The sequence below is a fragment of the Gymnoscopelus braueri genome (genome assembly GCF_963280865.1).
Source record: "Gymnoscopelus braueri genome assembly, chromosome: 2".
Classification (NCBI taxonomy): Eukaryota; Metazoa; Chordata; class Actinopteri; order Myctophiformes; family Myctophidae; genus Gymnoscopelus; species Gymnoscopelus braueri.
The window spans coordinates 49,296,236-49,311,486 of record NC_137604.1 but is presented as its reverse complement, the minus strand read 5'-3'; the positions used below and the strand labels follow the sequence as shown (position 1 = coordinate 49,311,486).

Below are 15,251 nucleotides of genomic sequence, written 5' to 3'. Positions count from 1 at the left end.
AATTGCTGGAGCTTTTCTCTTATAGGAAGGAGGACTGCAGTGTTAGCAGCTTATGTATTTCCCCCTTTCTATTGGACTCTCTATTTTAACAACTTTCAACCCTATTTTTGGTATGTCATTATATACAAACATTTTCAAAAATGGCGAAACTCAGACACGGGTACATCCTGTACTGTAGACTAGAGAGAATATCTCTGCATTGTCTGGGAGAACCCGTCTTTCTGTCTCCAAAACTCACTCGTTTTCTATCCTTGGATAAGATGAGATAAGGACTTTCTGTACCGGCTTCCAGAGGCACATCCTGTGCATATTGCTGAACCCTCCTCAGCTCAGCATCACACAGCTTCTCCATCTGCTTTTCCTGAATCAGCTCAGCGTGCTCAGCCAGTCTTCTCTGCTCATTAGAGCAGTGAGAATACCTGCACACTGTCTGCCATCTTTCTTGCTGAGCTGTGCTTGGTGTTTTACCTCCTGAATCTTCACTTGTCTCTCCGGGATAATCTGCTGAACCTTTTTATATGCACTTTTTCTCTTCAGAAAAAGAAAGACCCAGTGCCATTAGTAGAATTTGCCAGCACTTTCAAATCAAGTTATTGCCTCAGTATTTTGGCTAGACTAGAGTCCTAAATCAGACCATAATGGCCTGCTGCTTCCTTTATACTGGAACATTTGTCTCGCCATTGAGTTAAAAAAGATGCTGTTAGATTTACTGTACTTGGCCCCTCCCAGCTTATTGTTGGTACACTCTGAACTCATTAAACTTGCAGTTTTTTAGGATGGCTCATATTGATGTTACTGGTTGAAAGAAACAACCACTCAATTCAGGGATTAGTATGGGGTACATGGGGTCATCGGGTCAACAGTATGGGAGTGAGGTACTGTAACACACATGTGCAGCAGGAGGGGTCGAAAACCTTTCTCATGCTAATTACTCACATAAATGTAACCACATTAACCCTGGCATCCCTATTTGGGGTTTGTCATTATAAGACAACATTTTCACATAATTTTGTTGCATCGTGATACGTTCTGAGCTTGTAGATCGGCTATTCTTGTAACAACGCTAAGTGTAACAACGCTAAGTGTAAAATGGGGCTTAAGTGGTTAAAGGAGTAGTTCACCCAAAAAATTACTTATTGCCTATCAATTACACACCCCATGAAGCATTGAATTCATGGATTATTATTATTATTATTTTATTTTTTATAATAATAAAAATGCTAATGTATCCGTTAGGAGACACAAAGGGTCTTCTTTGTGTTTCCTACCGGATACATTACCATTTGTTTTGTCATCATAAAAATATTGGCTTAGGATTGTGAAAAAAACAAAAAAAACTCCATGAATTCAATGATTCATGCAGGGTGTGAAATTGATAGAAAATAAGTAATTTTTTGGGTGAACTACTCCTTAAAGATTTCATGACATTCAGTTTTACAACACATTAAAAGTCTTTGTCATGGTCCTTCAAACATGTATAAAAAAGTTTTAACTGAAAATTCCACTCCAGTTATCCATTGCAGGTGTTTTTCTCTCACATTTCTAAAGCCTTTTCAACTGCAATGAAAATGGGTGGCTTCCAACAGCGAACTACCGTTTGATTGAGACAAAGCCAATCACTGTCATTTTTGACACCTGATGATAGCTGTCATCTGTACAGTTTGCCATTTCTTTGTGCTGTTTTATTGTTAAAGCAATAACGCGCAGGGCCTTGAATCTTTTGACACTACAGAGATACTTTCATACATACTGTACATTCTTCAAGAGATAGCTAGGGTTCATGACACTACTCCCATCTTGCACTTCCTAAGTTGCGCTGGATAAGAGTGTCTGCTAAATTGTTAAGAGGGACTGCCAAGTTCGATAATCCCAAATCTCTCCAAATCCAATATAGTACTGTGTGTGTGTGTGTGTGTGTGTGTGTGTGTGTGTGTGTGTGTGTGTGTGTGTGTGTGTGTGTGTGTGTGTGTGTGTGTGTGTGTGTGTGTGTGTGTGTGTGTGTGTGTGTGTGTGTGTGTGTGTGTGTGTGTGTGTGTGTGTGTGTCATTTACACAGCAAAATCCTAACTCTGAGTGAGAATGTAATATGGACCCCTCTCAGAGTTGAAATAATACTTTTACTGTGGATATTGCACCTCTATGTGTGAGATCAGATGTGTGAGTGTGACACAGATGTCTTCCTCCAGGCCTCCTCTCCTCTCCATCCTAGAAGATGCTTGTCAGACAGTATTAAATGACTGCTACATGCTTGTCATCTGCATGTCCTCTGGCTCCTAATCTGCTTTGTACAACTTAGAATTACTAATGAGAAAAGACAGATACTCGCAAGTAATTACTATTACTTTATGTTGAGATATTGTGATATAAAGCTCTCTCGTGGTTTTACCAACATAACACAACACACATGGAACTTCCACTCATAATGTTCATTGCGTCTACATTTCAGAGAGCTGTTTCTCCTGTGTGTAGCACTAGCATCAATGTATTGTAGCCTGTTTAAATGTATTTTATCTGTTGATATATTCTTTCTTTTTTTTAATGATTTTTATTCAGCATAGGTAGTAGTAGGGTAGTTGTAGCAAAAGCGGATACAGTAAGACTCATGCCCTTTTCTTTTTCTTACATACAGGAACAAACAGTACAATACGAAACAATTCACATCCAACATAACGTTTGTTATGTGTAACTGTTGATATATTCTATCATCAGTAACATGAGGTCCAAGAAACATTTCTTTAACGTCTCGCACCATTTCTTTCAAAAAAAGTGTTTTTCTACAATATACAGTATAACGTAAACAATGTGTAACGCTGAAGAAGGCTTTGTGCTGAAATGTGTACATTGATTGTTGCCCATACCCATTACATAAAGAACCCGAAGGCCCTTTCCCTGAGTGTTGGCAGTTCCATTGACTGTAAAAGACAGATTCTTACTATTACACATTCTCTAAATTGACACACACACACACACACACACACACACACACACACACACACACACACACACACACACACACACACACACACACACACACACACACACACACACACACACACACACACACACACTAACTAAGCGGTATAGGTTGTTAATTCAAATCATTGAATCATACTAACACACACACACACACACACACACACTAAGCGGTATAGGTTGTTCATTCCAATCCTTGAATCATACTATCACTAAGTTTTGAAGAATGCTTTCTTACAGAGACGCCTACACACAAAACTATGGAGAAACCACCTCAAAGGAAGCTGGAACATGTGCAGTTTTGTTAGGTCTATGTGTCTGCACTGATAATATGTAGGGAGGTACCTGTAAGCATTTTACTCTGTAAGCAACTTTTCCACAAGAGAGACCCAGTGTCATTTTCCTTTACAAATCCCTCACATCCTTGGCTAAATTAAAATATTTGCCATCTGGAGTAAATGTTGGTTCATGCGGACATTTATATGATATTTATGATGATCATAGTTTTGAGCAGTTGTGGGTTTGGTGAACAGCAAATGCTGGTGAGTGTGGGTTAGTGTCAGAGCTGTCCCATGTATCACTACTACTACTACCCCCCCCACACACACACACACACACACACACACACACACACACACACACACACACACACACACACACACACACACACACACACGTGCTGTCCAACCGCTCAAAGGCTGGAAGTAATTTAACCGCTTTGGCATAATGACTGTGCTAATACAGTACGTATTGGGATTGGAATGCTCTGTTGTTCCTTGATTCCTTGTTCATCCATCACTTGATGATGATCATGGCACGTGTCAGTTTGTTGAGTTTTGATGAATGCGCAGATGGCCGAACTGACCAATTTGAGCCCGAAATACTCTGTGGCACACTGGAGAGGTCAGAGCGGATGTAGAGCCTGAGGTTCAGCCACAATGTCTTTCTTGGCATATTTGCGCTGCTTCAACATAGCACAGGAGCCAGCGTTTCATGACCATTCCAAGGCTCTTCATGGAGGATTTCAGAGTGTCCTTGTAGCATTTTGGGGCCACCTTATGCTTGTTTACCATTTTTCAGTTCACCACAGAAAACTTGTTTTGGCAATCTTGTGCAGGGCATTCTGGTCACATGACCAGTTCAGCTCAGTGGTGTCTTTGTAAGCAGGGTGGGGATGCAGGGCATTTTGGCCTTGCTGAGGACTTCAGGAATCCTTGGATCCTCAGCAGTTTCCTCAGACAGCTCAGGTGGAGATGGTTCAGTTTTCTTCCCGGTCCTAAGGCTGCACTGGCCTTGATGATCCTGATGATGATTTCATTATCTATTTGTATCGTGTGTACCGCATGAGACGGAGTACTTCCAACTTATACTTGTCAACAGCTGACCCGGAGGTTAAGTTTGGAAATGATGTGACCATTCCAACATTCAGCACCACACACGGACTTGGTCACCCTGACATCGTGCTGGTCACACCTCCTCACAATGATGACATTGGCAATCAAATGGCAATGATCTTGATTGATTGATTGAATATTAGACCGTACAGAACAATACAGCAGTACAGTACAAAAACTATGCTAAAAGGATAACACAAAAAGCCTGGAGGGCATAGGATGTCACTTACACAGGGCTCCCTCCGTGGAGTTCGCTGAGGTTTGCATCTCTGGGGGCAAGCTAGTAGGGGATCACATTTTATTGTGATCCCCTACCCTTTTCCCCCAATTTAGTCGTTATACGTAGGGCCTTCTGACTGATTCCATTTCCTCTGTTGCAATCCTAAAAGCTCTCTTCTATTTGAGATGGTGACACAGTATAACACAGGATCTAAATGTCTCAATAGAAGAGCAGGGAAACCAAGTTATATTGCATTAACATACTCCATACAGATAGGACAAAAATAACATTGTATTCACACAAAAACATTACATAGCACAGCTTTTATTCAACTGAATTACTCATCTGTAAGCAAGCATGAGCTTTGAGAACAAGATGACATCAAGGCAGCACCACACAATGTGCTCAAAGGTTTATTACAGTTAACACACACACACACACACACAGAATACCTACATTTGCATTAGCCACATTACATGGGCAGAAGATATGTGAGTCATTACTGATACAGAAGTAAGCAAGACGGAACAGAGACAGACAGACAATGGGATGTTGGTCAAGCCTTGTGAATATTACAACAATAGGATTTGTGTGTGTGTGTATGCGTGCATGTGTGCGTGTGTGCGTGTGTGCGTGCGTGTGTGCGTCCGTCCGTCCGTCCGCATTGATTAAATTGTCACAGCAACACACACACACACACACACACACACACACACACACACACACACACACACACACACACACACACACACACACACACACACACACACACACACACACACACACACACACACACACCCTCCAGTTAGCAACCAGAGGCCAGTGTATTAAGAGAAATCTGTTGCTTGCAGTGTAATGACTCAATAGCACATTCACAGGCCCAGAGGGTTTATCTGAGCTGGAAACACAGAGAAACTACTGCAGTACAAACAAAGATCTAATCTAAACGGCATTGTTATTTTTGGTATCAATCTTTGTCTTTTTTTTTTAAATGAAATGTCTTCTGCAGTATAATTTTGTCTTCCTTGCCTTAACTGCACCAGTATTTCAGTCAGACAACTCTTGGATTGAATAAATATATATTTATTGAGCAAAAATATATTGGGCATAAATATTTCTAAGCATATTTGGTCATCTTTGGGAATTTCATTCATTACTGTAAGCATGAATTATAATAAATGATTTGCCAACTAGATTTGACAGGGAATGTAATGAAATGGACCCCCATAATGGAATCATAGAAACGTACGCCTTTAGATTTTCAGCCTTTATTTTAAAAGTAAAAATGATGATGACCATATTCTTTTTACCATCTGATAGAGCTCATGGAGACTTTTAAAATGATACATAAAAGTAATTTTCGCCAAAAATGTCACATACTCCCTAATATACCATATCATATTATAATATTTTTTTTGTGGGTGGGGGTATTTTAGTTTTTTTCCCCCCTCCCTTCCAATTGACCCCCTGACGCCGCCTGGCGACCCCCACTTTGAACCCACCACCTGTGCTGTATCCCATTGACAGTAGACGCCATGAGAGGACACATAATAAATGTATTCAGTGCTGTCCCCCTCCCAGCCCTGCCCCCCCCCCCCCTTTGCCTCATGGTGCACTTTCCTTGCTGATTGCAGGCCTTCAGTCCTTTTAGTTTACAGCTCCTGCATGGATACTTTAGGGAGATGTGATGTGACTGCACTGATAAGGAGGAATTGATTTCTCTCTTGCCTGTCGTGCCACGACAAGGAAGAGAAGGGAAGAGAAGGGAATGAAATGTAAGGAGAGAAGCCTGGTAATCACATACTGTACCTCCTCAGAGGACACTGCGCGTGTGTGTGTGTGTGTGTGTGTGCGTGTGTGCGTGTGCACATCTGTTGTGTTTCTCTGCACATCTCTTGCGTTTTCAAAAGAGGTATTGCTACTACTGCTGTGCACAGTTGTGTAAAGATTTTGGCACAGCAGTGCAGCAGATTGTCAGTGTACTTAGAGTTGGGACGGGAAAATGAGACACAGGCGTACGTTTCAATTGTTGAGATTGAGATGGAGAGCTTGGTGTCTAAACAAGAGGCTGCAGGGTGTCCCAACCTACCCACAGGTGCGGGGGGGTCCCACAGGTGTGGGCGGTAGACCTTTGTTAATCCTGCGGGGAAAGTTCTAGTTCCAGGAGGCGAACCGGTGACCTTCTGATTACCAGACTGCCTCTCTCTACCCTCTCAGCTACAGCTGCCCCAGGTGATCTGTCATTTGAATCGATCTGTACTCCACCCTTCTCTATATATTGTGCCCCTTCCTTTCAGTTCTATTGTTTTGAAAGGAGAACAGTAGCATTAGCTGAGAGACCGAGAGAAAGAGGAGAAGAGAGAGAGAGATGTGATTGTTACTCAGTGTTGAAAAGAAAAGATGGCACATTGTGGTTGATGGTCCACTGCACTCGACTGGCTCTTTTTTCACTCAAGACTGCTCATGACCTTTCACCTTGAGGAATAGAAGAACGTATATGAGAAACAGTGAGACACAAATGTCTCAGAGGTGCATGGATGGATGGATTCCTATCCACCAGGGACTGATTAAGCGTTCCAGAACACATAACAGGCAGCAAGACGGACACAGAGGGAACAAAAGTGCACTTTTGCACTCTATGCACCTTTGTCTGTATAGCCTTGTAAGGTATAAAATAGAAGCATTTAAAACCACTCTCCAGTCTGAACTCATTTTTTGTTCCCTGTGCGTGAGTCATCCCTTGGTGCATGTAACCTTTTCCCGGACTATCGCAGAATAAGAAAAAGGGACATGTCTTTTAAGGCACAGCTCAAGCCTTGTGAACCACACAGAACACATACACATACAGTGAGAGGAGAATAAAATGTGTGAGCAGTGAGGATTTAGCTGTGTATTGCCTGTTGGAAACAGGACGGCACACTGCTCACTGTGGGGGCATCACTTCACTGTTTGGATGGGTTCTTTTCACTAAAAGACCAGCTGTAATCCACAGCTGAAGTTCTCGTGGCAGAATGTAAACTGGGAATGATATTAGAGCACAATACATGACGATACATTTGGATAGTGGAGGAGTTGTGATGGAAGTCTTATTAGGACATAACGATGTTTACTATACCTCAAACAAGTTGTAAGTTGGGTAGTTTTATTGTGTAAGAATGGGTGTGTTGTTTCTCAATTGGTGGACAACTTTTTGGAATGAAGAATTTCTGGTTTTCAATCCCTTCCAAAAAGTAATTCGTGGAAGGGATTGTTTTTAAAGGTGCCAAATTAATCATAATGAATAATAATCGCTAGACTATTATTACTTAACTATTTACTATTAATACTATTAATTCTTATTATTTGTACATTCTACTTTTTACTGACTCTAAAATGCCACCACGTAGCGTTCCCCTAAGAGATGTCTGGCCCTGTCATGAAGCTTCCACCTCATCAGATTAGTCGGCCCTAGTTTAATTTGATGGAGTGCTCTTGGGTAATTCAGTGCTCCTGATCTAATTGGCACTGTGATAGACACTTAATTTAAGACCCAATATCAGCTTTCTCAGCCACATGATAACTGATACGGGGACACAGCGTTCTGGAGGCTTTGACAAAGGACAAAATAGTTTTTGACAAATAGTTTTGAGTTTGGCTTACTGGAATCAGTGGAACAGTGTAATAGAAGTGTACACACACACACACACACACACACACACACACACACACACACACACACACACACACACACACACACACACACACACACACACACACACACTCTATGTTTCTCTCTGGGATTGATTCTCATTCATTAACTTGTTTTCTTGTTTACACTGATATTTCTTTACTTGGGGAAATACATTGTTCAGTTCTCATACACTTGACTAATACTATAAAAGCACATGCCATGCAAAACACACACAATGCCTCTAAAGATGGAATCTATGTTTTACAGAGCGGCAAAATCATGCCAGAGAGCTGGCCAGGGAGGCAGACCTGTCACAGTGGGACGCTCTGGTCATCATGTCTGGAGATGGACTACTGTTTGAGGTAATCGCGCGCGCACACACACACACACACACACACACACACACACACACACACATGCACACACACACATGCACACATAACCTTTCATGATGTAATATGCAACAATGACAACAGATACAACGGATATTGGGGTCAGAGTATCCGTTGTACCCGTCTGTCTGGCCCCCTTTTTTGCCCATGTATGGAGTTCCATGTAAGGTATGCTCAAATATGGAGTCCAGGCCAGTCTCTGATGCCAGTACTATGACATCATATTGATGGGTACTCCATATATGGGGATGTGCGGTTATATTGATATTTATGGAAAATCCGCTGATCCGACCGACTTCCCACTTGGCGCTTTACTCCCTCGCCGAGTTTGAAGTCGGACGGTCCCATTTATGGGTATGACCATATGTATACTGTATATTAATGATAGCAAATATTAACTTTATTTGCATGATGCATCTCTAAACTGATTATTCCATTGCTAAAACGTATATTTGATTAATTTATAATTTAATTTAATACATTTAATTTAATACATTTAATACATCAATTTATCATTTCAACCCTAGCTCACGACACATTATTCTATTTTCTTATATTTTAAGTTTAAAATATTGCATTAAGTTATGAGAAAATATGTAAAAAGTTGAAATATGGAACTCGGTTTCTGCCCGACAGTGATGACATACAAAGACATAGACATACCTATACATACATACAGTATACTGTACATATAGAGTAGGTACCTACCTATTCTAGTGTAATGTAGACATGAATAGGTTGTGGCGTTCTGTACCTACATGTGTGATCTGTTCTCACACGGGCCTATTGGATCAGATTGACTGACAGGCTGCAGTGCAGGTAATGACTAAGGACAGCCACAGCCAATTCTAGTCCTTCTCCATTAGAATCTACTTCATTCAAGCTGTCTTGTCTTTGTTCGGCAGGTAATAAATGGCCTACTGGAGAGAGCTGACTGGGAGGAGGCCATTCGCACTCCACTGGGCATCCTGCCTGGGGGTTCAGGCAATGCCTTGGCTGCCTCCATACATAACTACTCTGGGTGGGTCGCACGCACGCACATGCACACACGTATGCCATTAAAATGGAGTTAAAACCGTGGTCAGCTATTACTGTAGGTCGATGAGCTAAATTCCAAATAGATTGGCATACTAGAAGAAAAATAATCTGCACGCATCAGGAAACATAAGAACATGTCCAAACTGAGGCTTTTGTGATGTGAAAAACAGAATTGAAATAAACCATCAAGTTACAGAAAAGGTCATTCTCATGTATATACATACATGTTATTATGTACACTACTTTGAAGAATACATTTCAGACAATACATAGTACGTTAGGCCATTGTTATACAAACCACCATACCCTAGAGAGGACCTAGGGGGTACGAGATGAATGTGTACTTCAGCGATACCCATTGTATTCTGATGCAAACGTACGTAGCCACACAACTGTCATACTAGTAAACACAGGAGGAGTGCCTTCTCTTACATGATTAATATGCAATTCTTTGGCTGTCATACGTAATTATATTTAGTGTTTAGTGTTCGATCTCAAGAAAGTTCCAAGTCGCAAGTTTACTTTTCACTGAAATGAATTAGATCTAATGGCTTCCTCATAAATTGAACAAACCACGGTATGCTTTGGAAAACTATGGACTAAACATGCCAGATCACTGGTTTTGGCCTTTAAGTGCTCTAGCAAAGCAGCTCAGCTGGCAACTGTAGAACCTTATGGTTGTACTGGCCAGACCCCTATAGGGACAAGAATGAAGATGAAGCAGGGTGATGCTAAAAAAAGGACATTGTGCTCAGCTAAATGTCCCACCAAAAGTTTAAATATATATGCGTATCGTCTCAGTCGGGTGGAAACCTTGCATGTCCAAAACTGTTATTTTTCAGGATTCAAATTCTAAAACGGCAAAAGTAGCAGTAGTAGTTTCGAGCTTGCGGATCTGCTACTTTTGATGCTTTTGTGTGACGCTGTAGTATGATCAAACGAAAAAAACTAAAAGTGTAAAATATGGAGATAAGAGGTTTCTGCCAGACGATAAACATGCATGTTTTTTTTAATTAAAGAATTCACCTCCCACTGCTGGTGGTTTCCACAGAACATCATTCATTCAGTGCTGGTACAGAAATGACCCATCAGCCACACATTGTCTAATGGTCGTCTAACAGCAACAATGACCAGAAGAGACCAGACTCTACATTGTTCTCCCCCCCCCCCTCTCTCTCTCTCTCCCTCTCTCTCACCCCCTCTCTCTCTCTCTCTCTCTCATTCTGCCTCTCGTTCTCTCACCCCATCTTTGTCTTTCTCCCCCTCTATCTGTCTCTCCCCATTCCTCCCCCTATATGTCTCTCCCTCCCACGGACCAGCAGCATCCAGAATATCTATCTACACGCAGTGGTTGGTGCAGGTTGTCCCGCAGTGGCCCTAGCTAGAATGTTATCTGTTATTATCAGCTGAATGTAGGGGTTCACTGAGGCTGTGAGAGCCGCATGTGGATCCAATGAGTGGCAGCTAGAAGTGTGTCTGGTGGTATTATATGCACTGCAGAATCTAAAGACTCAGTGAGTTGCTGGACACAGCTCTGCAGTGGTGTGGTACTGGAACGTGTCCTTAGTATTATGCATGGTTGAATGATGAGTCCAGTGGTCGCTAGTAGCCTACAGTATGAGCTGATTTTTTAGATGTCACAGGGGATGTGAGCTGGACAGGTTCGACATGCCTCCCCCTGAGAGTCTCCCTCTCCTGGTGATTTACAGTCACTGCTATAATGATGATCACTGTCCTGAAGTATTGGAGATGGGTAAAGCTATCTTCAGTAGAGATGAGCACTAGCCATTATAAAACTACGTGCTTGATAAAAGGACATTATATTTGATTGAACACAAGTAGTGTTGGCCCTGACATGAGGTGACTTTGTCCCTTTGACATGAGGTGACTTTCATGTGCCAAAGATTTCTTTACATGCCCAAGTGTGCAAACCCACAGTATTGTTAAGCAGTCGTATAGAATGTCACTGTACATGAAAGTTATGTTATGGTTTCTTCATTAATATCCTCATCTGCTAAATAAGTATCAACTTAAAAATGTCATCTAATTTAGGTTTGTTACGCTTGATTTTCTGCCACTTTGTGCTCAACTCAACTGTATAATACTGTAGCTATGTTCTAGCTACTGTATCTATGAAACACTTGTAGCTGTGCTAAAAACTTGGTTGCAGGGAGCAAAATCATCTGAAATGCTCAACGTGTAGTACACCCCAGTAATTTATACAACATTTGATTGACAAATAATGGTCTGATTCAGAACAGACCTGAATGGCATGCACAGAACCATGTGCATGGCGAGCTTCCCAAAAACAATAACGTTTATTTGGTTTCCACCAAAATAGATGTGACGTTTTGAGCCTCACCGGCTCAACACATCACGTCCATTTTGGTGGAAACCAAATAACCTTTTTTAACTATGGACTTTAATTGTTTTGGGATTCTCAGCCCGGCACCTGGTACTTTAGTTAGTGGATGGGCGTGCTTTATTGTTTATTTCCAGGCAAGCTTTCCTCCAGCTAACCACAAAGCCCTATGTGTGTACACTAGATATGATTATGCTTGTTTCCGTAGACGGCAACATTATTCAAAGGACCCTTTTAACAGTAGACATTTTGATCGGTAAATGCAGCTGAAGGTAATAAAGTTAATTGTGGGATGTGTTTTTTTTTAGCTGTTCCTGTGTGCCAGCATGTAGAACTGTACAGGAGCTGTCCATTTTGACACACAGCTACACATTACGTTTGTTGTTATTATCTTCAGCTGTGTTTACCTGTCTGCTGCGAGGGGGGTAGGCTATGTCTGAAAAACTGGGTGCAGGATGTCACATTCTACCGACGTAGACGTTCATCTGATAATTGATGGATCCATAGAGGACCTCATGTTATTTATTCGTTATGTTATTTGACCAACCATTACTTCTTTCTTGGACAAATGGGCCAGGTAGCTATGTTTCATTAAAATGTTTTCATGTATTTAATCTATAAATCTTAGCCAATAAGAGGCCCACAATCAGTCTGCTGGGCATACATACAAGGTACATTATATATACTTAAAGAGGTGGTGCCATGGTTTTGCACTTTTCCAGTTTTTCATGTGTCTATGAGGTTGATAGAACTTCATTAAGCCCCCTGGTGGTGTTTTTATGGTGTTTTATGTCTTCTCTGACTATTTTGAGTTTCTACCTGGAGGCTGAAACCTTGAGGGTCAAACGTGCCAATAGAGAAACAGCGCTTTAGTGACATAGTAAAAACATACCCTCCCCCTCATTATCATAACACAACAGGTGTGGGCATGAGGAGGAGGAGGGACTAGGACAGGTGGGTGGTGCTAAGGTGGTGGAGGAGGTGCTAAGGTGAGAACTAGGTATACTTAATGAACTGGAGGCGTGTCCACATAAAAACATAATTTTAACAATTTCTGTAAAAAAATAAATAAAAAATCTTCCTCCTAGTGTAACCATAATACCTGATGATTATGTTTTAGGGGGGGGGGAATCACTGAAAATCACGGCACCCCGTCTTTAATGACTAATTAATGATTCAATTTGTGGAAATGTTATCCTGACTTTTATTTAATTTTATGTTTCACATAATCGTTTTGAATTATAATCTTTCCTTTATTTTACCCAGGGTAGGTATGCTGATTTATTGATTGATTTTTATTTGGTTTATTTTAAAAAGAGCACAGAGCACTTTCCGAAAAAAAAACAAGCGAGGATGAAAACGCAAGAAAGCCTGAGGGCTTATTTCCATTGCGGTCCTCAACAAAAAACACTAAACAACAATACATAGCTAATCTATACATAACAAATATCAATACACTACATAACATCAGAAGCTATTTAAAAAAGGTGCAGTATGCATACAGTACCATTACCATTTCAAATAAAGTGCATATACCTCCAAGGCATGATATGCAATAAAGTTCACAGCATGAGCACGAGAGCTCTTTTTCAGCAACGCCCTGCTTCACTTTCACACACCGATTAGAAAGAAACATGAGAAGACCGTGTTTAGATTGTATTATTTGAACAGCCAGACCAGTGAATATGATCAGGCTGATGAATATGGATGGGACTCTGGCCATGAGAGGCAGTCAATTCCATTGAGGCACCCAGCTTTAATGAGGTGTGTGTGTGTGTGTGTGTGTGTGTGTGTGTGTGTGTGTGTGTGTGTGTGTGTGTGTGTGTGTGTGTGTGTGTGTGTGTGTGTGTGTGTGTGTGTGTGTGTGTGTGTGTGTGTGTGTGTGTGTGTGTGTGTGTGTGTGTGTGTGTGTGTGTGTGTTGACCTTTTACCCCTGCCTCCCAGTCTTACAGCTGGGGCCGTCTTTGTTGTCTGTTGGCCCATCAGCTGATCTGTCCCTCATGATTCCCTACCACCTCCCAGTTCATTTAAGGACCCTTTACTGGTCAACTCTAGGCGGTCTCCCCCATTCCTCAACGTCGGCTCAATTCTCAGATCCCATATCTGACAATACTACTCCCAGTGTTACTGCACTATCATGATTGCAAACACACACACACACACACACACACACACACACTCCAGCCAATGATGATGGCAATCGCTTCTCAGATGTCTACTCTTCCCTCAAGGTCATTAGTGCATTTCAGCTGTGTTGTTTACGTCTTAGGCCATGGCTCCTCTGATGCATGCACCCCCCCCCTCATTCCCCAGTGCCCCCATGTCAAGTGAGGAGGAGCTACTGATCAGTTTGATCCTGCTCTACAGTATAAAAGATTAGTGTCTTATGTACAAGGTTCCACAACACCGTTTTCTTTTCTTCATATTTGCATAATGGTGAAACTAATCCATTGTGTTTAATGTTGATATGTACAGTTACCGTGTATCATTAGAATGATATCAGTCCTTAGACTGATATCACAACATCCCCACAACACTTGTCTCCCGGTGCTTTCTGACTCTTCTCGTCCCACTAATACTCTCCCTTCCCTCCCTGGTTCTCCAGAGCTGCGCAGGTGTTCGGCGAGGAGCTGCTGGTGAGCTGCGGCTTCATTCTCTGCAAGGGCCTGGTGTCTCCCATGGACCTGGCGTCCGTCCACCTGTCCTCCAGCCCGCGCGTCTTCTCCTTCCTGTCGCTGGCCTGGGGCTTTGTGGCGGATGTGGACGTGGAGAGCGAGAAGTACCGGCACGTTGGATCTGCCCGTTTCACCGTCGGTACCCTGGTGAGGTTGGCCTCGCTCCGCGTCTACCAGGGCAGGCTGGCATACCTACCTGCTGCCGACAAGGAGTACAAGGAGGAGGAGGAGGAAGGGGGACTTTTGGACAAGCACACAATACCAAATAAGCCTTTGTCTTTCTGCCCCGCCTCCCTCGGTCGCCAGCCCTCCCAGGACTCTCCCGACCACACGTTTCACAACTCCTGCAACTCCAACAACTCCCCCTATGTGAGGAGGACAGACGATGGCACACCATCTCGCAATGCCACTAAGGCCCTCAATGGTCCTCCTGACTCCCTGCTGTCGCCCCTGGATCAGCCGGTGCCCAGCGACTGGGTGGTGGTGCAGGAGGAGAGTTTCGTCCTCATGCTGGCCATGTACCAGTCC

At 42.3% G+C, this 15,251-nt stretch overlaps 1 protein-coding gene across 1 annotated transcript in view; it reads left to right on the top strand.

Annotated features, from left to right (window-relative positions):
- The window catches only part of LOC308101649 (sphingosine kinase 1-like), a 38,255-nt gene that overhangs the window by 20,414 nt on the left and 2,590 nt on the right, over window positions 1-15,251 (top strand). Inside the window, exons 3-5 of the mRNA XM_080451076.1 lie at window positions 8,524-8,618; window positions 9,554-9,669; window positions 14,654-15,248. Coding sequence (XP_080307202.1) covers window positions 8,524-8,618; window positions 9,554-9,669; window positions 14,654-15,248 — 806 coding nt within the window. The remainder of the gene's footprint in view (window positions 1-8,523; window positions 8,619-9,553; window positions 9,670-14,653; window positions 15,249-15,251) is intronic.